This window comes from Myotis nattereri (genome assembly GCF_964212035.1).
Source record: "Myotis nattereri genome assembly, chromosome: 16".
Classification (NCBI taxonomy): domain Eukaryota; kingdom Metazoa; phylum Chordata; class Mammalia; order Chiroptera; family Vespertilionidae; genus Myotis; species Myotis nattereri.
Window position 1 is genome coordinate 47,046,423 of NC_138091.1, and position 23,937 is coordinate 47,070,359.

The 23,937-nt window shown below is 41.7% G+C and overlaps 1 protein-coding gene across 2 annotated transcripts in view; it reads right to left on the bottom strand.

Annotated features, from left to right (window-relative positions):
* Positions 1-552: 552 nt before the first annotated feature.
* KPNB1 (karyopherin subunit beta 1) overlaps positions 553-23,937 on the bottom strand; it is a gene marked incomplete at its 3' end in the record, with an annotated part of 29,053 nt that continues 5,668 nt past the window's right edge. Inside the window, exons 4-22 of one of the 2 annotated variants that reach the window (XM_081110289.1) lie at positions 22,134-22,334; positions 21,060-21,212; positions 18,506-18,565; positions 17,682-17,771; positions 17,206-17,316; positions 16,221-16,322; positions 12,487-12,711; positions 11,410-11,601; positions 10,520-10,650; positions 9,526-9,673; positions 8,872-8,943; positions 6,963-7,107; positions 5,767-5,849; positions 4,690-4,797; positions 4,214-4,357; positions 3,993-4,098; positions 3,283-3,397; positions 2,478-2,639; positions 553-1,765 (exon numbers count right to left, since the gene is read on the bottom strand). In XM_081110289.1, the coding sequence (XP_080966415.1) occupies position 1,765; positions 2,478-2,639; positions 3,283-3,397; positions 3,993-4,098; positions 4,214-4,357; positions 4,690-4,797; positions 5,767-5,849; positions 6,963-7,107; positions 8,872-8,943; positions 9,526-9,673; positions 10,520-10,650; positions 11,410-11,601; positions 12,487-12,711; positions 16,221-16,322; positions 17,206-17,316; positions 17,682-17,771; positions 18,506-18,565; positions 21,060-21,212; positions 22,134-22,334 (2,349 nt within the window). Of the gene's footprint in view, positions 1,766-2,473; positions 2,640-3,282; positions 3,398-3,992; positions 4,099-4,213; positions 4,358-4,689; positions 4,798-5,766; positions 5,850-6,962; positions 7,108-8,871; positions 8,944-9,525; positions 9,674-10,519; positions 10,651-11,409; positions 11,602-12,486; positions 12,712-16,220; positions 16,323-17,205; positions 17,317-17,681; positions 17,772-18,505; positions 18,566-21,059; positions 21,213-22,133; positions 22,335-23,937 lie in introns of those variants that run through there. The other variant, XM_081110288.1, reaches the window with a different exon arrangement.

Below are 23,937 nucleotides of genomic sequence, written 5' to 3' on the forward strand. Positions count from 1 at the left end.
GGAAAATGTCAGAGAAATACATAAGCCCCTATTTTTTGCTAGAATGAAAATGGAAGTGGGGATTTAAGGTCTTGTTTTTCAATCCTCCAAATACTAGGAAGCATTTAAAAATCTTCCTTGGTCTTTTTGAAAGCAGCATATTCGAAATGCCGGCAAAAACTCCTCTAATAACTGCAAAACCAGAAGAGGATCAAAGCTCACCCACATCCCTTATTGCTGAAAGATTCTAAAACCCAAATTCAGGGTGCCCTGTTCCCTGTGTAAAGGGAACATAATTAAGTCTGATTTATGGTTATCACAGCACATCACACTTTTAAAAAAATATTAAAGCGTGTGACCAGGGGAATGTTTGACACCATTTTATTAATCTTCAACTTCAGTGGAAAAATATAACCTTTTTCAAGTGCCACTTTCATCACAAGAGTTCTAGTCTAAGTATATGTATATATATACTTATATATTCTTTTGTTGTTGTTGGTTAGTTGGTTTTGAAGTGCAGCAAGAGACCAATACCGCATTGCAGTCAATCAAATAAGAGAACAGAAGGCCAAGCAGTTTCCAAATGGTTATTTTATCAGATTGTTTGAACATTAAATTTATCCTTGTTTGCAATCCAAAATAGTTACCTGAAGTTTGCTATGTGTGTGTGTGTGTTTACTTTATTGTGTATTTGTTTTCTAAACTCTTTGGCACAATTTTCTGGGGGCGTTCAGACTGCCTTGATACACGTCAGAAGAGAACATTCTTTTGTGCTGCCAATCTGAGCATTTAAATTTTGTTTTTTTGGGGGGTTGTGGCTTTCTTTTGTTTTTGAAGTCTGCATTCTTTATTTGTAACAATTGTATTTTTATTTTTTCTATATCATCTAACTCCAGAGTTTTCTTTTTCTCCCCCCTCCCCCCAATTCTACATTCACAGTTGAACCATATTATTAGGAAAGGCGCCTTGATGAGATAGATCAGAATGGGAGCTCTGAACATTCGTCAGTGTTTTCCCTAGAAGATAATTAAAAAACAAAACAAAACAAAAAATGAAACCTAAAGAGCATCCCCTCCCCCCCTTTTTTTACATCTCTTGTGCTGCATCAGTAGACAGAACTTGTTAGTTTTATGAAATGCAATGTCTAACCCCTTTTTTTCCGGGAAAAAGAAACTGCAATGACTTGAAGTTGAGAATGTGGATACCGCCTCACTCACACACACTCATTCTCAGACTGTAAAGAATCCCTCGCCCTCCTTTTAGCCGGCACATACTGTACCGTATGGCAAAGGTACACCAAAGGTGGGCTCGAGACCCAGGCTCCATCTTTCTTATCAGTAGCAAAGGCCAGACTGCCTTTTACAACAAAGCACCACAGCTGAACCCAGTTTCTCCTCCTCCACCTCCTCCTCCTCCTCTCGCAAACTAGTCATTCCACTCACTCAACACCGGCCAAAATACAGAAAAGCTAGTTCTAGCCTCTCCTGGGAAGAGACAGCTTTCTTTGTAAGTAAGTAAATCCATCGGTTATTCTCTCTTCCAAGATGGCCGACGTTATGGTTTTCTACGAAGTCAGTGCTTACTTAGCTCACTAACAGCACTGCTGTTGGTGGCTGCGGCTGCTGCTGTGGCAGGATTTTCAATGTGGTGTGTTTTCAAGCCTCACTCACTCATCCTTTCATTCCCAAACATTCAGCATCCGTGCACACTCCTCACTTCCGGGTTTTTCAAAAGATTGGAGATTTCCAGTGGGGGTCTCAGGTTATCATCCCAATGGTAACAAGATCTAAAAATAGATGGAAAAAAGGTCAATCTTTGAGATCACATACAGCTGGTAGAGCCAAACACCTCTGATTCCTACAATTAAGTGCTCAGAGGCCAGAATGGAATTTGTCAACTTTTTAAGGACTATTTTTCTTGCCTTCCTATGTGCCATTTATTGGCACATCCGAAGGTGGAAGGGAAAGTAAAAAGATAAAATTCAAAATAGCCAATTTAACTGAGATCTGTAAAGTAAAATAACTGAGTATGTGAGAGAAAAATAAATTAAAACTACATTGCCAAGCAGGGGTCAGACAACTCTGACTTGGATATCTTCTATAGAGCTAAGCGCTAAGCAATGTCTAAAAGCACAGCAGCCAAGAAAGAAAAGGGCATAGGGAAGGGAATAGAGCGTAGAAAAAAGAATTAGGGGAAGTGCCATTATTGAGGACTTCATTACGGCCAAAATGTGGGCACTTCAGTGAATTCTAGTTATAAAAGTTCTGTTCTTCATCACCATGAGGAATCAAATATTTGGCTCAAGGAAAGATTGAGGTTGTCTGACCCTTCCACTAGTACAAAGCTTAGGAACAAAGGCCCAGCTCAGACGCGCTTATATGGGAAACAGTACAAAACAAAATACCAAATGAAAGGAAGTCTTTGTCAGAACAATCTAAATAAACGCTCCTCCTCCCCAAGAAAGTACAAGAAAGAGGGCAGTAAAGACAAGCTCTTACCAAGCTTGGTTCTTCAGTTTCCTCAGTTCTTTTGTTGCCCATGTAGCAAGGGTTTTTGCTTTGTTAGTCTTCGATCTCCGTCCTTCAGTTAACAGTTCATGGATCATTGGCCTAGCTTCTACTAATTTCAGGACATCCTTCCCAAATGCTGTACATAAGTCCCTATGCAAAATAAACACACCGGAAAATGAGCTCCTGGCCTGATGTATTGAGCTCAGTAATTATTTGTTGAGCCTCCGAAACCAGTGCTAAGGTAGCTATGGGTTTCTTCTATCATTTACTTTTTTAAACTGAAAGAAATCTTATAAATAGGTAAGTCTAACATCTGTCCTCAAAAGATGAAAAAATGAGGTCTAAAGAGGTAGAATGACTTACCAAAGTCAATCATCCCACCGCTATTTCATGGTAAAATCAGAACTAGAACCCAAGTCTTTGAGCTTCTCAAAACCAATGTTCTTTCTTTAAATGATGGTTCAGAAACCCTCAATTTGTTGACGATCAGAATATGGGATGGACAAAGATCTAATGCTGCTTTTATACCTAGTTCACTTCATAAGGAGTTTAGTGGGAAGAAATGAGAAATCTGGAGGCTCTGAAATGAAGCTAGTAGAGCTAATGTCTTAAATGAATTACTACTTGTGAGAACTCAAAACATGACACCATGGGTTCTATGAAAGAAATCTCCTCTGTACCAAAGTGGATAATTACCCTCTAGTCTACCCGCCTCCCCCAATTTTTTTTTAACATGTCCTCTCACTTTCCACCAGAAGCTAAACTCAGCTATTAGAAGCCAGGTATAACCTACCCTATCAGTCCAGCAGCACAAGCTACTACTCCGTCTGTGTGATCCTCATCCCCAGCAATGTGGTCAATGAAAGACAGAATAAATTCTACTCTGGGTTGTACGAGCATCACATCCGCTATAAAAGAAAGAGATGGTCTGATGAACTTGTCCCATATCTGGCAGGGCTATACCCCATTTCAAAATTTCCAAATACTCTAATAACCCCATCAGGCAGGTGTCAGGCTAGAGAACTAGTTGAATATAATTATACCAAATTATTCTTTCTCAGATTAACATGCCATTTCTCAAGTCAACAGAAAAAGCAGATATTCCTCTTCTATTAAGCTGATATAATACAGCAAAAACAAAGCCCATGATATCGAAGGGGTAAAAGACAAAAATCCCCCAATCACTCAATTCAGTTGCACAAGGAGGGTGTGTGTATCAACAACTGCCACTCAGGTTGGTGCAGATGCAATAGCCTTGCTGTATCCCATCCCTTGCAACGCTCAAGGAATGAGATAATGTAGCAAAGAAGGAGCAAAATAATAAAAGTCTGTATCTCCCCGCCGCCCCCCTCACCAAAGCTCCTCTCTTTATAAGGGCACTGTTCCTCCTTCTCCCCTTCCTTAAGCAATAGGTACTAGTCTACAAGTAAGCTACAGAATGAAAGACACAGCCCATCTGACTAAGTGCACCCTGGACTGTGTAAGTTTGGTTGTATACTCAACGGTGAACGTTCTCCTGGTCTCCCTTTAATCCCTGGACAATTCCGGTATAGGCTTCCAAGCAGCTTTCCCTTAGTTCATTCAAATAATCCACCATGTCATAGTCTGACTGTAAGACACAAAGGAAAGAATTTCCATCATCTTGATCATTTTTAGTTATAGTATGTTTGTCAAAGTTCTACTCCTCTAATCAGGGCTGGACTGAAAGATAGCTTTAAGCTTACCTTGTCCACCTGGGCCTGGGAAGCCTGCTGAAGAGTATTCAATACAACCTCTAGGTATTTCTTAAACTCTCCACCAATAGCAAGGGCAATATCACCAAACACTGACAGAATCTGTGGCTTCACAGACCTGTGGACATTTTCATTCTGACAAGGAAAAATAACCAGAAAAAGCAAATTATTAAAAGTCACAATTTGTTCTACCCAAGACAAAAACTCTAAAAAAAAAAAAAAGAAGCAACTTAATATGCTGGGTGTATACACACAACTTAACAATGGTTAGCTCTGGATAAAGGGATTCTATATTTACTTTTCCTTGGCGTTGTACTGGTTTTCCTCCCCAAGTTCCATGCTTTCCTTTAATTTTATAATCTGACTTTAGAATTGTCTTGTGAAAATGAGTAATTCCCTTCTTCATTAGCCCACAGGCACACTTTAGGGCCTGGCGGACAGCTGTGTGTGGCAGCTCACTCACTCACCCCCAAGTTTTCCAGCAGCAGCTGCATCACCTCATCGCAGAAGGGCAGGATGCTGGACTGCAGCGCACGGCACAGGTCTCCCACCAAGCCCACTGCTGCCAAGCAAACCTGCAGAGGAGCAAGGAAATGATTTCCCAACAGAAAAGACTGCCTGCAGGGAGGAGTAAAGCACTGTTTACCTAGCTGCTGGGCCTTTAACACTTGAACCTAGAGTCAAAGAAAAAAACATCCCCCCTCTCTGAGATTTATTCATTTTAATGAATATGGCAGGAAGAGAACTAAGACTATCAGAGATATCACTAAGAAAAGACAATATTCACCAGGGATGGTGATGGTGGAGGCAGCTGGCTTGGAAAAAAAAAAAAAAAGTACTGCTATTAGAGTACTACTCTATTTTAGGCAGCTAATACCCTGCTTCTCACTAACTACTTTTGTTCAGACACTCAGAGCAACAAATAAAATAGCTCAATACTTGGGTCGATACACAGGGAAGAACTACCTGCGCTACAGGAAACCGAGTTTGTACCAGAATGACTATTAGGTATAAATGAGAATATAAATGTATTATAACTGATCTTTGAATGATGTGGAGGTTGGGGTTCCAACCCAGGTACAGCCCAAAATCCACATATAACTTTTTCACAACACTGGAGCGTGCTGCAATGGCAACAGAAGGTGGCTATGAAGTAATTACAGTAATAGTTCTGTTGTAGTTAATGTCATACAATTATGATTTAACACTGCCTCTTTATTTCTGTTTACATTTCTCTTGACTGTCGCCATGTATGTTTGTGTATATAACTTTTGATAAAGTTTAACTCTTTATATTTATAACAGACATAATTTTGTGATAGTAAATGATAAAATAAACTAGTATCTACATGTATTTTATGCATTCATGACACAACTAATTTTCTTTTAATTTTTCAACATTTCTAGGATATGTGATCCATGTCTGCAAGTTTTTTCAAACTGTTGCAAATCTCCAAAAAAAAATTTCCAACGTATTAAAATGTCTGCATACAAGTAGGCCTGAGCAGTGCAAAGGTCAACTATATTTTAAAATGTATAGCCTACCTGGTACTCAGCATAGTTTTTCAATCCAATGCCCAGGAAGGGTTTAAAGGCCTCCATGTACTTTAGGAATTCACCACCCAACACTGTAAAGAAACAAACTATTACCACCACAGGGTATCACGGAAGTGAGCAAAAATAACCATGCTAGCAGTCCCAAACTCACCAGGTTGGGTGAGTTCATTACCGACTATCATTAAGACATTAAGGCTGCCTCAGACAAACCAAATTTTAACTGCTAGAAGGGCCTAACTCCATGCCACATGGCCAGAGTAGGATTTCACTCTGGCTCAAACAACCAAGTGGTAGGGCCTCCTAGGAATGTCAAGGTTAATTTGAATTGGCTAAGCTAGCAATACTGCCTCTTGTCTGCCTCTTCATCTGATTATAACATGTCCTCTTGGAAGCCAGCTTACAACTGGGTCCCTATGCAATTCCATTAAGGACTTACTTAAGCCAGTCAGGACAAGCGGACTGGGATGCATATCCAAATCAGCCACTCCAGGAGCCAAAATGAACCGCTGTGCTCCGTTAGAGTGGTCCCATGATGCCAGACCAGCTAGACACATGCTCTTTAAGCTAGAAATAGTTCTGGTTCTCAGGGGAGTGGTTCTCAGGTATAGGCATCGCCGGAAGAAGCATTCCAGGTTTCTAAACTGCTCTTTAATGTATTTTTAATGACCATTCAAAGAGTCTTAAGTCTGATGTGGCGTCTCCTAAGTCATGTAACAATCAGAAATTCCAAGAATTCACTCATTGTTTTGTTCCCTCCCATACCAGGCACTATGATGTGTCAACCCGAGTCCAAAGCATTACAACCCAAACCAAGAGGTAACAAGTTCCAGGAAAGAAAATAGAAACCTTTGCTTCCTCTATCCTTGATAGGAGCCAAACCTCAATAATCAAATAGACTTTCAGGGAGAAAAGAAACCCGACACACATTAGGTAGATAACAGTCCCCCCCCCCCCCCCCCCCAGGTTGCCAATCTGATTTGCAAACTGGCTCCCCATTTACTTCAAGGAGATTAAGTGGCAAGGCAGTCATGCACAATTTTACAATCACATTCAATTTAACTTGAACTGACTCATGCCGCAGTAAATGAGAAAACAGAGCTATGCTTTCCACAGTAAAAAATTCTTCCTGGCATCGTAGCTCTTGCATTCTAAAAACATTCCCTGCCTGATGTCTGCTCACTGACCTTCCACTAGTGTGCTAACTGCCATTAGGGCATCCTCTTGAACTCCCCCTGACCCAGCCGTGCTTTGGAACATCCTTAACAGGGAAGCCATGACGACATCAGAGATCTGCAAAGCATCTTGATGTTGCACTTTCCGGAGAACATTCTGTGAAATGAACAAGAGTTCAGGATCTGTTGATTCCAAACCCTCCAATCAGAACACTATACTTAAAAAAAAGAAACACAATTAAGTCCCTTGAAATTTTTTCTTAAAAAAGCCAAATATACTGCCCTAGCTGGCATGGTTCAATAGTTAGAGCGTCAGCCTGCATACCAGAGGGTTGTAGGTTCACTCCCTGCCCATAGGTGGGGCACGTGTGGGAGACAGCCAGTCAAATATGTAGATGTGTTCCCACCCCCCACCCCCCCCCCTTTCTTCCCACTCTCTCTGAAAAAGCAATGTAAAAAATATCCTCTGGTCAGGATAAATATAAAAGGCCAAATACACCTTTTATGCTCAAATGTTTTGACAGTGCAAATCACTTGCAAAGTACATTCTAATATCCCTTCTATTTCCCAATTCAGAACACACACAATGATCTTCCATGGTGCATAAAACCAACTCTTTATGTCTGACAAACCCATCAGCAGCTTCCATATTCCAGTCTTATTACTTCTGCTTTAAAGAACATATCATATATACTGAGTGGCCAGATTATTATGACCGGCCAGATTATTATGAACACCCCATCAGTACAATGAAGTGAATTAGTTATGCAAATAATAATAATAATAAAACCTTGAGAGTATTTGCTTAGGAAGTTTTTAATATTCAGTATTTTTGGAAGTGTCAAATGAAGTACTGATGGGGTGGTCATAATAATCTGGCCAGTTGTAATAATCTGGCCACTCAGTGTAGTTCTTATTCATAAAACAACAACCCTTCATAGATCCTAATGGTCAAGATAAGGTCAAGAAACAGTCTTGATAAAATGAAGCCAACCTGCCTTTTCCTAATTTAATATTCCGTCAACTTCCCACCTTAACCTTTAATTTGTTTCAACTAATGTTACTAAATAGTTCCTGTGCTTGTCTGATGAATAAGGAAACGCCTCTTAACAGTCATGCTTTAAGTCTGGCCCAGCCAGCGTGGCTCAGTGATTGAGCATCAACCTATGAACCAGGTCACGGTTCGATTACCAGTCAGGGCACAGGCCTGGGTTACAGGCTCAAACCCCAGTGCGGGGCATACAGGAAGCAGCCGATCAGTGGAGTAAGAGAGGTAAGGTTACCTAGTAAGCATCACTCAGTACTAAAATCTAGTGCCCATCTAAGCACTGGGCAGGTTCCAGGGTTTTCCTGTTCTTTAGTAAAAAAACCTCAGCCACTGCATGACTTGTCATGAGGAGTGACATTTGAATTATCCCGGCTTTTCAGAAAACGGCTACTGTCAACACTAAGTATTAACTCAAGGTCTGATGGTAGAGAATCAAGGCTTTATTTTTAGCTGGGTGAATTACAGCTGGGAACCAAATCTACCGGGCTACACTGGGACAACCAATGAAAACCAAAGACTAAAAGTTGCCTTGACGCTAAACAGCTGTAAAGAAGCATTCTTATCAGTCTGTTGAGATTTTTGCTTTCAGGTATATCCTGTTCAACTCAAATAAACTCAAATTCAAACAAATAAGAAACGCTGTATAGCAGGGAGGACCATCATAGACGGAGCAGTTTTCTTCCCGACAGTGTGCAGAAGACAAATGCCTTCTTGATGGGGACAGACAAGAAAATGAAAAACTTTTCTGCCAATCCTTCAGAGAAGTTTCCCATAAGCATCACCTGTACCATTTCAGAGTTCAGGGTGCACATAACCCTGTCATCCTGGGATATAATTCTCTTCCCTGGAGAGTGTAATACGGCACCATCATACCTGAAGAGTTGCGCAGAGTAAAGACTGAAGGTCATTGAACTGGATCCTATCCGATGTGCTCTGGATATGTGACTACAAGGAAAAGAAGATCATCACGCTCAGAATAGACACTTTTTAAAGAAGCTCTAAAGTCCCTCAATGTTTCCATTTTTGCTGGGTTTGCCAGGATCATTAACTAAGCTTTACTGATGCTAATGTAGGAAAGTAAATAAAATGTAACCCATGTGCCCTGGGGTCAGTAACTCAGTTGTTTAAAGCAGCTGTCTCCAACCGGTGGTCGGCGGAAAAGGTTGGCAACTGCTGAGTTAGAGCATTCTCCCGATACTCCAAGGTTGTGGGATTGATTCCAGGTCAGGGCACTTAGAAGAAGGAACCAATGAATACATAAGTGGAACAATAATTTGATGTTTCTTTCTCTCTCCCACAAATCAATCAATAAAAACAAACAAACAACAAAAAACACCCCACACACATTTATGAGTAAACTGTGACAAGCAATGCAAACTTTAAATTCCAGCACTTCTTTGCATAAGCATTATATCTTTCTGAGAAAATATATACTTAACCCCGAAAGAAAGAACAGCCTTGAAAGCAAAGCTGTGTTAGAAGTACTGCACCCTTTCTGCCAACAGCCAGGAACGCCCTAAGTCTCACCTCCATCTGAAGTACTTGTTGAAGTCGCTCCATGATGACTAGAGTAGTTTTCTGAACTGCAGGGTAACAATCCTTGGCACTGTTTTTCACAATTTCCATCAGAGATTCATATGCAGAACTCCTCAGATTATTCTGGTGTCCATCAGGTCTGCAAGCAAAAACCAGCAAAAATCGTAAAGTCCCAATTGAGAAAGAACAGAGAAATTGGTATAAGGTAAACATTGTTTCATCAAAAATAAGAAATCAGGCCCTGGCTGCTGTGGCCCAGACGGTTGAGCGTCCTCCAGTGTACCAAAAGGTCACCGGTTCAATTCCCAGTCAGGGCACATACCTAGGTTACGGGTTCGATTCCTAGTCAGGGTGCGTGTGGGAGGTGGCCAATCAATGTTTCTCACACAGATGTTTGTTACTCTCTCTCCTTTCCCTCTCTAAAATCAGTAAAAATATATCTAAAAAATTAATAACATTTTGTTGTATTTCAACTATTAAAGAACTCAGAAACTGATATGGTGGCATACCTATTTGAGTGTGGCAACAAAATACAGCCAGGAAATAAATTTTCAACCTTTGAGCCAATGACTGTGTTCATTATGGTCTCCAGACCTGGTTAAACTATTGAATGGCCTTTTGGGAAATAGGCTATAATTATAAGAAAAAGTTAGATAAAAATGATGAAGAACCTATGTGGACAATTAAAGGGGTTGCCTGAGTAGCTAAGAAAAAGGCATCTAAAATTTCCTCATTAATCTATGAGATGCCTTTATATATAATTTTGAACAGAGAAGTGGAAATAAACAAGGTAAGCCTGAAGAACTTATACATAGCCCACTTCCTTAATGGTTTCTTTTCCTTTTTATTCTCTCTCTTATTTAAACAAATAATCTACTATAGGATTCTTCTAATTCCTCCTATTATTATGTTTCTATGATGAGGTCAGACAACCCCCCACACAGAAGGCAGGGGTTGAATGCAAAGACACCTAATAAGAAGTTACCTGTCCGTGGTCTCCAGGAGCTTCTGAACTATTAGTTCAAAAGAAGAAGACAAGCAATAGGTAGCTGGTTCTTCCTGATCATCGGCTACGTCTGCAGCTTCATAAGCAGCTTCAGCCAGACTAGAGAAAGCCTTCAAACCAAAGAGAGTTAATACTGGTCCTGAAAAGAACCCTACCCCAGAATCACCTCATTTTCCCTTAAGATACTTTGGGCAGTGTTCCTCTCCAACTATCTTAGAATATATCAATGCTAGTGAATTCTCAACTCTTTCAGTCAAGGTCATCTCAAAACGATGTTTTATAGGGATCCTTAAAATTAAATGTTTACTTATTTATATCTGTTTGTGCGGCCCAAAACTCTAAGCAGCAGAGTACTTTCATCTACCACAAATGCCTGCCACTTCTACTTCTAATCATAGAAAGGCTTTTAGCACCCCCATTTCCTTATTTGAACTTCCTCCCCCACACCCCCAAATGTCCCTAGTGAACTACATTCAGCCCATATTGACTCAGCACTTACACCGCCTACCTTCCTTTCCTCTTGTCCCCTTCTCAGCAATTGTACTTTTCGTAGCTAGCAACTCTCTACTTTAATCTAAATTTCTTCTCCCCAAGCAACTGAAGAAAGAAAATGGAGTCCAGATAGTTTTCCCACTGGGTTAGCATGACTGTTTTAAATGGTTGAGGAACTGAACCAGTCACCATGAGTCAACAGCTCCTACTGGCTAATGCAGTTGACATCTCCCCCACATTTAATTGAAGAAATTAGAAAGGAGATGCTATTCAGAAAAAGCCTTCCAGGGAGGCAGACCCATTTCTCTCCCACACCTCGTATTTCCTTGCCAATGGTTTAGCCAAGACCCTTATCTCACCAGGAAAAATCCCCTTACCCAGCACACATTCGAAGCCACTCTGGGTTCAGCACTGAGGCCCTCGATCAGACACTGCAGCAGGGGAGTCAAGTAGACGTCATTGATGGCAGCTTCAGGGAGCAGTTCACAAATTCTGCCCACAGTCCACGCTGTTGTATCTCGAACAACTACACTGGGGTCTTTCATTAATTCTATTAGGGTGGGCATAGCCTGAAAATACAATAGTTATTAGCAAGGCAAAACAAAGATTAAAACTCATGTTGACTAATACCTCAGAAGAGGAAATTCTAATGGTTAGGTTTTAACTCAAAGCATCAAGATGGTTTTGTCATTTTAAAGACACGCTTGTCAAATATCCATAATATAATAAATAAAAGTAAGTAAAGGGAAAAGTCCTCCTCTCTACACCAAATTCCAGTATACAGTTTTCTTCAGGGTTTGGTGTGACTTTTCAGCAACAGTCCTTACTAAATTACTTAGGTTGAGATCCTAGGAAGCAGCTATGATGGCTATATTTGACTATATACTGAAAGGTTCAGTTCTCTACATATTAAACTCAATTATAATGGACTTCTATCATCTTAAATAGCAAAGTAAGTACAATATTTCCCTAAGAATTTTCATTACATAAATGTCATTTTGTCCCAGGGACAAAATAGTCACATCATTAAAAATTACAAAGAAATGTTTATGATACAGTATTAAGAGAAAAAAACAAGTTAAAAGATTATTTGCACAGTAAGATCTCCATCCTGTTGCACATATTATATTCATACTGAAAATAAATATCAGGAGTTAGAATGTTATCCCTAGGCAAGGGAATTAGAGATGACTTGTTCATTTTGGCCTTTTCTGCATTTTTCAAGTCATGTCTTTTGTAAAAAAAAAAAAAAAAAAAAAAGTTAAATATATTTTTTGAACATTCACAAAGAAATATGTTTTACCCTTCATTGGCAGCAAATAGCTATCTAGAAATAACTTTTGTGGGTGACTATTTACAGCTTTGTTTTTTAAAATAAAGCCACACTTTCAAGCAAATAATTTAAACAAATAATAAACATCTCATTTCCCACCCCAAAACTTCCTCAGCTTCACCTGTATAACTAGTGGTTTGAGCTGATTGGGCTCTGGTCCTTCCAAGATACAGCCAAAAGCCATCACTGCTGCATCCCGGTACCGCCAATCAGGGTTCTTGATGTGTTCTTTAATGAAGGGGAGGACGTGGGGGACAATGTCATCTTCACAGCAGGTGGCCAGAAGCATTATGCACACCCCCGCTGCTTTGCAGGGATTCCAGTCGTCGTCATCATCATTTTCATCCTGGAGAAAGAATGTAGCACTAGTTAAGGTTTTGCTTTAAAAAAAAAAAAAAAAGAGGAAAGAAAATCACTTTCATTCACAAGGTACTCTGGCTATTCCCAAATGTCATTAGAACTTAAGCTACGTGGATGAAAATAAAACAAAACCTTTATATTTTACTAAAGGCCTGGTGCACAGATTCATGCACTGGTGGGGTCCCTAGGCCTGGCGTGTGGGATCAGGCCGAAACTGGCTCTCCAACATCCCCCGAAGAGTCCTGGATTGCGAGAGGGTGGTTCTCGGGTGCCGCATCCTGGAATCGTGCTCCCTCTTCTCTGGTTCCTGATGTATCACCTGAGAATCTCAGCTGCCAAGTCACTGCAGCTCAGCAGCTCCTGTGTTGAGCATCTGACCCCTGGTGGTCAGTGTGTGTCATAGCTACCGGTCAGCCAGTCACTTAGGCTTTTGTATATATACTAGAGGCCCGGTGCACAAAAATTTATGCACTCGGGGAGGAGGGGGGTCCCTCAGCCCGGCCTGTGCCCTCTCGCAGTCTGGGACCCCTCGGGAGATAACCACCTGCTGGCTTAGGCCTGCTCCCGGGTGGGAGAGGGCAGGCCCAATCCCTAGGTGCAGCCCCTGGTCGGGCTCAGAGCAGGGCTGATTGGGGAGTTGGGGCGCCGCCCCCGTCATGCACAGAGCAGGGCAGATCGGGAGGTTTCGATGCCACCCTCAGTCACGCTCAGGGTAGGGCCGATTGGGGGGTTGCGGCACCACCCACTGTCATGCACAGAGCAGGGCTGATCAGGGGGTTGAGGAGCTCCCCCCGTCACTCACAGAGTAGGGCCGATAGGGGAGTTGGGGGACCGCCCCCTGTCACACACAGAGCAGGACGGATCAGGGGGTTGGGGCGCTGCACCCTGACACACTCAGGGCAGGGCCGATGGGGAGGTTATGGCTCTACCCCGTCACACACAGAGCAGGGCCCGTGGGGGGGGGGGGGGGTTGGGGCGCCGCCACTGTCACACTCAGGGCAGGGCCGATGGGGAGGTTATGGCTCTACCCCGTCACACACAGAGCAGGGCCCGTGGGAGGGGGATGGGGTGTTGGTATGCCGCCCTCTATCACCCACAGAGCAGGGCCCGTGGGGATGGGGGGATGGAGGTTGGGGAGTTCCCCCCCTATCAGGCACAGAGCAGGGCTGATCAGGGGGTTGGGGCGCCTTCCCCTGTCGTGAACAGAGCAGGGCGGATAGGGAGGTTGTGGCCCTGCCCCGTCACACACAGAGCCGCAGGGCGATCAGGGGGTTTGGGCGTTGCCCCCTGTCATGCTGATCCCGGTGCTGGGAGGCAAATTACCCTTTTACTATATAGGATAGAGGCCTGGTGCACGGGTGGGGGCTGGCTGGTTTGCCCTGAAGGGTGTCCTGGATCAGGGTGGGGGTCCCCACTGGGGTGCCTGGCCAGCCTGGATGAGGGGATGATGGCTGTTTGCAGCTGGTCACACACCCTTCAGGGTGTGGGTCCCCATTGGGGTGCCTGGCCAGTCTGGGTGAGGGGCTGAGGGCTGTTTTCAGGCTGGCGGGTGACTGACGCTCCCAACCGCTCCTTTTTTTCTTTTTCTTTTTTATTCTGGGCCAGCTTTAGCTCTGAAGCTTGGCTCCAGCTCTTAGGCCTCGGCTGCTGAAAGCAGGTAGCTGATTTGTTTGGGTTCTATAATCGAAACACTGTTTCAACTCCAGCTCTGAGATCCTGGCTGGCTGAAAGCAGGTTTCTGGGGTTTTGTTTAGCTTCTATATTTGTAACAATGTTTCAAACTGCAAGCTCAGAGGCTGGCAACGGCAGGCGGAAACGTTGGAGTCCTCCGTCACTGAAGCAAGCAAGCCTCATGTTCGCTTCAAGCTGCCTGGCTGCCAGCCGCCATCTTGGCTGGCAGTTAATTTGCATACCACCCTGATTAGCCAATGGGAAGGGTAGCGGACATACAGCTAATTACCATGTTTCTCTTTTATTAGACAGGACTAGAGGCCTGGTGCACGAAAATCGTGCACAGGCAGGGTCCCTAGGCTTGACTGGCGATCAGGGCCAATCTGAGGGGCAACCGGTGGGGTGATCAGGGGGCCCCTGCTGGCACCCACCTTGGCTGGCCTGGCACTGCCTGCTCACTGCAACGGCCCCCCCCCCCGCCTCAGCCCCCTGACACCTGCCTTGGCTGGCCTGGGGGACTGCGGGCAGCTCCTGTGTTGAGCATCTGTCCCCTGGTGGTTAGCACACATTATAGTGACCAATTGTTCTGTTTGGTCGATTTGCATATTAGGCTTTTATTATATAGGATATATAGCTGCCCCCTGGTGGTCAGTGTGTGTCATAGCTACCGGTCAGCCAGTCGCTTAGGCTTTTATATATATAGATTCTTTTTCACAAAGATTCATCACAGCACCGTCTTTGTGAAATAAGATCCAGGTGGAGGGAAGAGCCACTGGAGTATTACAGAATGAGATGGACAAACTTCAACTACATGTAACAAGAAGAATGATCTCAGACTTACAGAGTAAAAGGCAGAACAAAAATGTATATGATTCTAGTTATATACATATTTTAAGGTGCCTATGCAGTTTCAGATAATTACATACCTAAATAATGATTTGTTCCCAAACCATAAAAGTACAACCAAAATATACAAAAGCAAAAATACTAAGGTCAAAAGATAAAAAACAGCAACTGTAAAACTGAGAGATGAGATAAAGTTTTAAGGGAACACCTAGTCCATTTCAAACCAGACACTTTTCTACATATCTTTTGAGATTGAAAGAGTCATGTACTTCCCCAAAACAAATTATATTCTTGTGTACAAAGACATTTTGCTGGAAGTTATAGCACTGCTGCCTCAGAGAACTAGCACTGCCAGCTCTTTGGTAACATTTTACATGCACCAGCAGAGATGAGGCAATAGAAACAATTTTTCCAAACACCTCACCAAGGAAAACTATAAGGCATAAATTCAAAAGGGAATGATTGCAACCAAGATACACTTCATATAAAAAAATTTCTATATTTACTCAGATCCATTTCTTCATGAAGTCTTTTTTTTTTATTGCTTAAAGTATTACAAAGGGTATTACATATGTGTCCATCCCCCCCCCCCCCGCCCTAGACAGTCCCCTAGCCTCCCCTACATGAAGTCTTATTACTTGTATTTGAGTGGCTTAAAACTTGCACCTCTATCTTCCCAACCTTTCTTTACCATAACATTTGTAGCTCAAGTCTCTTCTGCTAGTTTGAACAACGTAGCACTCAGGAAATCAGAGCAGTATGTGGTTCATTCCTGCTCAAAACTGCAAAGTTCTCCTTTACAAACAACTCAGAGCCTAAAGGATCTTATAGATCCAGCTCAGCAGTTCCCGAGTCATCTATATCAGAATATCAACTAGTTGAAGAGTTGCTGAATTCTTTCTTGGAAACTGTTCCACAGCAAACCAACCCATAACAAGGTTTCATCACTTACCTGGCTAGAATTGGAAGGTAACTCACCTGTTTAGTTAGTGTCTGTGTGAGGATTGGAACCAGGTACTGTAGTGCTCCCTTGGCATAAAACTTGCTGGTGTGCTCAGGGGGCCGTCCTTGTTCTGCTGCCTGAGAACAAACATAGAGCAAATTCTGGATGGCAACAAACAAGCTATGATACTAAGGCATACAATGAGCACTGCCCAGGGATCTGTACAGAAATACATGGAACAAATGGTAACATTTGTTCTGATCTTTGAAGGCATTTATTTTTTGGTCTACTTTAATGAGATTCTTTTAGGCCTTAAAGGACCAAGGCAATCTTAAGAATTATGCTCTTGCCCTAACCTGTTTGGCTCAGTGGATAGAGCGTCGGCCTGCAGACTGAAGGGTCCCAGGTTCGATTCCGGCCAAAGGCATGTACCTTGGTTGCGGGCACATACCCAGTGGGAAGTGTGCAGGAGACAGCTGATCGATGTTTCCCTCTCTCATCGATGTTTCTAACTCTCTATCCCTCTCCCTTCCTCTCTGTAAAAAATCAATAAAATATATATATATTTTAAAAAAGATGGGAAACAAAGATTCCAAGTGCAGAACTAACCCCTTTTTCCGTATCTAATTTCTTCATTGAAGTTAATAAACTATTGATTTCTACATCCCATACTTGGATTAGGACTTCCAAAAGGAAGTACTTTAGCACCAGATGTCACTTTGCTGAACTGTGATTGCCTGCTGCCCCCTTGTGGTCACAGTACTAAAATGAGTATTTATAATAAATCATGCCAGGCTGATTGGGAAAAACATGAGATGCCACATGATTGATCCGTCTCCCTCATAAGCGGCTTTGGCTAGCAGAAAGACAGTTGTACAAATGGAGATACCCACTAAGTCCAGTCAGAATAAAGCTTTCCCAGAGGAGAACAATCATATCCACAAAGGAGATAAATCCCCAAAGCCCAGTCAGAGTAACATCTCTCCCCTCTAAACCAACTGTCTTGTCTCCCAGGCTCACCTCTGAAGCCTCAATGGCCAAATCCATTTCCTCATCACAGACATTGGACCAGAATTCTATCCCTTGTAGGGCCACTTCATCAATATCACTTTTCATTGCTTCAATTGTGATCTTAAGAGAAAAAACATGGCAACGCAGGCCCCACATAAGTGCTGGTTCAAGTTAGACCCCCTCCTCTAACCACACAGACATTCAAGTTTCAAAAATGTAGATTTATAAAAGCTGTCTGAAGTGAAAGGTAGAAAAAGAACAGATTTTTAAAAATATACTTTTTACCAGCAGAAACAGCCAAGCTTTCTTGGCACACTACTAATGAACATAAACATAACACTGGAACTCAAGAAATTTGCTTGATTTAATAATTGCAAGTAAAAAATTATAGAAATGCCAAAAAAAACCCCCAAAAAACAACCAAATAAGAACGATGGGCTCTGCAATTAGCTACATGCTCAAACACATAAAATAGAAATACTTACTGCAAAAAGAGCAGGACCCATGTATGTCTCCATGTACTGATAATACAAGGACATTATTTTCACCAGATTCTGTAAGGCAGCCACTCGAACCTTTTACAAAGAGCAGATTAAATGGTTTACCATTTAGTTTAGTTAAAAAGGCAATTAGACAAAAGTAACTACTTCACTCAAATGGGTCAATAACCTAAAGGGTCAAGCTAGGTACATTTGGGTTATCATTCCTCCATGTAAGCCGTATCAGGACAAAACTCACAAATACCACTTAGACTAGATCAGTGGTTCTCAACCTTCTGGCCCTTTAAATACAGTTCCTCATGTTGTGACCCAACCATAAAATTATTTTCGTTGCTACTTCATAACTGTAATGTTGCTACTGTTATGAATCATAATGTAAATATCTGATATGCAGGATGGTCTTAAGGCGACCCCTGTGAAAGGGTCATTTGACTGCCAAAGGGGTCGCGACCCACAGGTTGAGAACCGCTGGACTAGATGTTACTTCAAGGGTCAAGATTAGGTTACAGAAATAGCAAAGCTGTTTCAATGGCTACACTGGAAAACAATCAATTAAAAAATTACTGCAATTAAGCAGCAAGGCGGATCAAAAACTGTTTCTCCCCTAAACCCTTTTCAAGATGTCAGCTTCTAATATGTTAACTTTCCAAGTCCTATTCTTTCCTTTTCTTTAATGTTGAAGAAAAATTCTTATTGGTCAAACCTTATTTCTGAAGTCACCTGATTCTCAACATTTCAAACTACAATGCTAGAGTTGGCATTTACTAGGAAAGAAGACAAGACAGATAATTCAATGACCACATACTTACCCTCGTATCTGGACACTGTGTGGCTTCACAAACCACCTGCATAATAAAGTGCCTTTCGGACTGCAGAAATAAAAGGGAGTTAGAAGAGTATAAACCATATATATGAAAATTGATAGGCTATTATTTCAAGAAAAACCTTACTCCCTCCGGACCCCACACAATCCTGGACCAATCAAGCAGCTTTACCTTGACACAGTAATAGCACTGTGAAGGCTATAGAGTTTGCTCCCAGTGTCTACTATATGACCTCCCTCAAAGGAAGTCCCACCCTAGCTGGTTTGGCTCAGTGGTTGGAAGGGTTTCTGGTTCGATTCCTGGTCAAGGGCATTTACCTGGATTGCAGGTTCGATCCATGATGTGTGCAGGAGGCAACCATTGATCTCGCATTGATGTTACCCCCACCCCCTCCATTCCACCCTCTAAAAAAAATTCCTTGGGCCGAAACCGGTTTGGCTCAGTGGATAGAGCGTTGGCCTGCGGACTGAAAGGTCCCAGGTTCGATTCCGGTCAGGGGCATGTACCTGGGTTGCGGGCACATCCCCAGTGGAAGATGTGCAGGAGGCAGCTGATCGATGTTTCTCTCTCGTCGATGTTCCTGACTCTCTATCTCTCTCCCTTCCTCTCTGTAGAAAATCAATAAAATATATTTTAAAAAAAAATTTCTTGGGTGAGGATTAATAAAAACAAATAACGCAGCTACAGTAGGAAAATCTGTTTCTTTTTATTTAAAAATTAAGAGAATTCAAAACATCTGCTTTATTTCAGAGACAAAACTGGTTTCCTGAAAGGTGGCAAATCCACATCAAATGTGGCAACATATAGGAGAATAGAATAATGAACTTTGCTATTGTCCTAAACCTTCTGAAATCTAAAAGGAAAATCCCTATTTTCTAAGCAATTAGAATTTCAGTTTGCTTTGGCCTTCTTTAGACCTCCCTTCTTTGTCCACTATAAGGCCAAGTAATGGCAAAAAGCCCAGCTAAAAGTGCCAAAATATATACAAAAATACTTTTAGACCATATGATCTAGCAATTCCACTTCTGGATGTACATATAAAAGAACTGAAAGCAGGGTCTCAGAGATATATATACACATACACCCATGTTGAGAGCAGCATTATTCTCCATAGAAGGTGGAAGAAAGCAACCCAAATGTCTAGTGACAGATAAATGGATAAACAAAATGTGGTATACATACAATGGAATATTTCTTTGTTTTTATTGATTTTTAGAAAGGAAAGGAGAGGGAGAACAGACAGCTAGAAACATCGATGTGATGTTGAGAGCAGAAATCAATTGGCTGCCTCCTGCAGGCCCCTACTGAGGATCGAGCCAGAAACCCAGGCATGTGCCCTGACTGGGAATCAAACCAGCGACCTCTTGGTTCATGGGTCAACACTTCTGACACATGCTACACCATGCATGAACCCAAGACATTATACTAAGTGAAATAAAAGTCACAAAAAGACAAATCAAATACTATATGACCCACTTATATAAGCTATCTAGAATAATCACAAAAACAGAAAGTAGAAAGTTAAGTAATCATAGAAACAGAAAGTAGAAAGAGTGTTGCCAGGAATGGGGAAGGGGAAAACAGGCGTTGTTTAACGGATATAGTTTCAATTGCAAGATGAAAAAGTTCTGGAAATTGGTTGCAAAACAATGTGAATATACTTAACACTACTGAATTGTACACTTAAATATGGGTAAGATGGTAAATGTTATGTTATTGTCTATTTTAACACAATTAAAAATAAGTAAATAATGAAAAAATACTTTCAGGCAAAATAAACTTTGTTTATATATTAAATTTCAAAAGCACCTTCCTCAGGAGGTATGAAACGGCCCAATTTATTTTCTTTTTTAATCTTCACCCAAGGATGTTTTTTAAAAATTGATTTTATAGAGAAGAAGGGAAGGAGAGAAACACCAATGAGAAACATCGACTGCATCACACACTAAGTGCCCCAACCTGGAACTGAACCCACCACCTTTTTGGTGCACAGGAGGATGCTCCAACCAAGCCACAGTGGTCAGAACCGAAAAGCCCTAATTAAGGGGGGTGAGGGTGGGGATTCCCGGGTACACTTTGTACTGAAAAAAAGGAAAAACCTAAGCTTAGAAATCCTTTAGGTCACATTATTCCCAAAGCCTGATGAAAAATGGCAAACACCTATTCCATGGCCACCTCTCACAAATGTTAACTAGAAATGAATGCCTCTATCAACCCTAGACCTGGGAATCAACCTTGGAACCATTCTCATTCAAGAACTGCCTATTGTCATGTAAAAATTAACAACCTTGTTGCCCAAACAGTGGAGTCCCACCCCAGCCTACTACTTCCCCATGTAATCCTTGTCCTACCCCATATTAGGAGCTGTTTATGGGGGGCTACAGAGCAGATTTTTGTGGATGACCTGCTGCTTTCCCATACTGCCGGCAGTACTGGAATAAACACTCATATATGATTTTAAAAACAAAACAGTTCTTTCTAAATCATAAACTTAAAAAACTTTCATTTAACTCTCTCCCTTCTCACCCGTTGAACTTACCTCTTTGTCAAAGTTAGCTTTGGTGAACTCCAATGAGTTCAGGAGTGCGTTAGTAGCTGCTAGCTTCACATTATTACTAGGCTCTTCTTTCCTCATCCCCTGAATTATGGCAGTCAGAATCTCATTGGATTTATCTTGTAGCTGCTCTGGGTCCTGAAACGAGGAGAAGCACAGTAAATATAATAATGAACTCATAACTAATCTGCCGACTTTTTAAGTGTAAAATCCACTTGAGTGAGGATAATGACTTTCTCTGATCTCTCGGCACACATTTCCATTTAGGGACAAAATATCCCAGCAGCCGGTAGTCCTAAATTGATCCGAAGCAAGTTGAACTTATCAACTTCATCTCTGACTTCTTAGCATGATTCTGGACATGAGGTAATTTCCATTCCCCCATTCTGTGCAAATGGTAATGGCAGTGTGATCCCTCCCCCTACCCCCAGGTCACCTCTCCCAACTGAAGTATAGCTTCAGAACATCCGAGGGTCAAGAATCAATACCTAGGCACACATCTAGGGAGTCTAAGCCCATGTCAAGTGCTAGGAGCTGCTTTGCTTCAAGTCTGTGTATCAAAGCAGACACTCCCCAAAAACACATACAAACCTCAGCCACCAAGGGTGGTAACTTCAGCAGCACCAACAGTCCTAGGAAGGCTGCATTTAATCTACTGTGCTGTGGCTCCAATGACTACACCAATTACAAGAACTGGCAAACCGTTTCTATAAACAGTCAATGAAAATGTAACAGCACCCATGGTACACTGAGGATCCTGAGAAAGGATCAGATCAGGATGCTCCAAGATAAAGAATATCCTTAAAAGTCCAGAATCTATGTCTCTCCAAACACATGGAGTTTTTGACCCTCAAGTCTCTTAATTTTAGGACATGATTAACAATGTGAGGATATGTTAATTTAGGAGTCTAAATTAACAAATAAAGCAGTTCTACTTTCAAAACACTTTGCAGTAGCTTGGTTTTCTTTATAATATTGTAAAGATCATCCTAATATATGCACGTAACAACTAGATGAAATCATAGTTATGTACGTTAGATAACATGAGGCAGCACTTACGATATCTTGGCAAATGTAACCAATAGCTTCCAATGTCGACTCTTTCATGTGCTCTGTGCTGTTGGGATTTGTGACATTGGCCACCAGCTGAGGAATGAGTTCTGGCCACTGGTTCACTGGGATCTCTGCACAGGCAATGCCAGCCACACACTGCGAGGCTGAACTAGGCCGGTAGGTTTCTGTGCCCAAAGTCTGCAAAACCTGCAAGCACACACATACACCAAAAAAACAAGATGAAAGGTATTAATTTCTAATCTAATACTATTTAAACACCTCATATCCATCTCTGAGTTTTCTATAACACAAAAAAGTAGAAAATGGCATATACAGTGTAAGTCAGTTGTCGGAAAAAGAAAGAAGAAAAAAAAAGTCAATCTCAATACCAATCCCAGCACAATCAACATTGCCTCAGACCTCAGAAAAACAACAACAAAAAAACTGACCCCTACTTCCAAATGGAATTCTCCTAAGCCAGACAACTCATTTCAATGGTTCAATGCAGTAGGAAAAAAAGCAGCACTGAGAAAAGAGATAGCATTAAAAGGCGAAAGAGATGACAAAATTAGTCTTCTATGTTCCTTGCTGGTATAATGGAAGGATGCTCACAGCTTTGTTTTGTGTAAAGGGTGGGAATTTAGGATGAAGGTAACTAACTCTGGGGCACTAAAGTGGATCTGATTCCTAATCTAACCTGATTCAAGGAAGAGATTTTCCCACTCATGAAATGTGGAACACACCTTCTGTCTTCTAGTCACTGATAATTTAGCACCCTGGATGACTTTCATAGTAACATCATTAAATGCAGACATAAAGTTACTGATGTTACCAATACCTAAGAACCAATCCTTATTTAACTTCCAGTCTGAAAGGATTTGATCTGTTTCCCCCCAAAAACAAAGAACTGTTCTCTCCACCAACAGGTACTAAGTACTAGTCAGATATGCCAATTAAAATGAAATCCACTTATCATTAAACATATCTTGTTTGAAATGGTATTCATACAAGCATTTATGTAATGGGTAAAGGCACATGTACAGACAAAGGCTGAAGCCACAATGGATCCAGGGTTAATTATTACCATGATCAACTTATTTAGTCAATGAACTAAGAATCACCAGTCCACTCAAAAGGCAAACAGTTAACTGTTCCTGGCATGAACACAGGACAAAGAGTAGCTGCCAATTATTCAGGCCAACTCTGCTGACTGGGTCAGGTCACCTAGTATCCTGCTTTGTGGCTAATAATAATGAACTCCCCCCATCTTCCCCCTCATACAGTATGCTCCCAACAGCTTACAGTATACTCCCAACAGCTCTACCCAATAAACAAACAGTTCTGATTCTAAATAAAGGTTTTGCTCTCTAGGGCTACTAAAGCTAGAGTGCACTGTAACAGAACTAACTGTATGTCAAAAGTCTAAGGGAAAGTCCAGCCGGATAGCTGAGTTGATTAGAGTGTCATCCCAATATGCCAAGGTTTTGGTTCGATCCCTGGTCAGGTCACATACAAGAATCAACCAATGGCCAAAACCGGTTTGGCTCAGTGAATAGAGCGTCGGCCTGCGGACTGAAAGGTCCCGGGTTCGATTCCGGTCAAGGGCATGTACCTGAGTTGCGGGCACATCCCCAGTAGGAGATGTGCAGGAGGCAGCTGATCGATGTTTCTCTCTCATCGATGTTTCTAACTCTCTATCTCTCTCCCTTCCTCTCTATAAAAAATCAATAAAATATATTTAAAAAAAATAAACAAGGAATTTAAAAAAAAAAAAAAGAATCAACCAATGAATGCATAAATAAGTGGAACA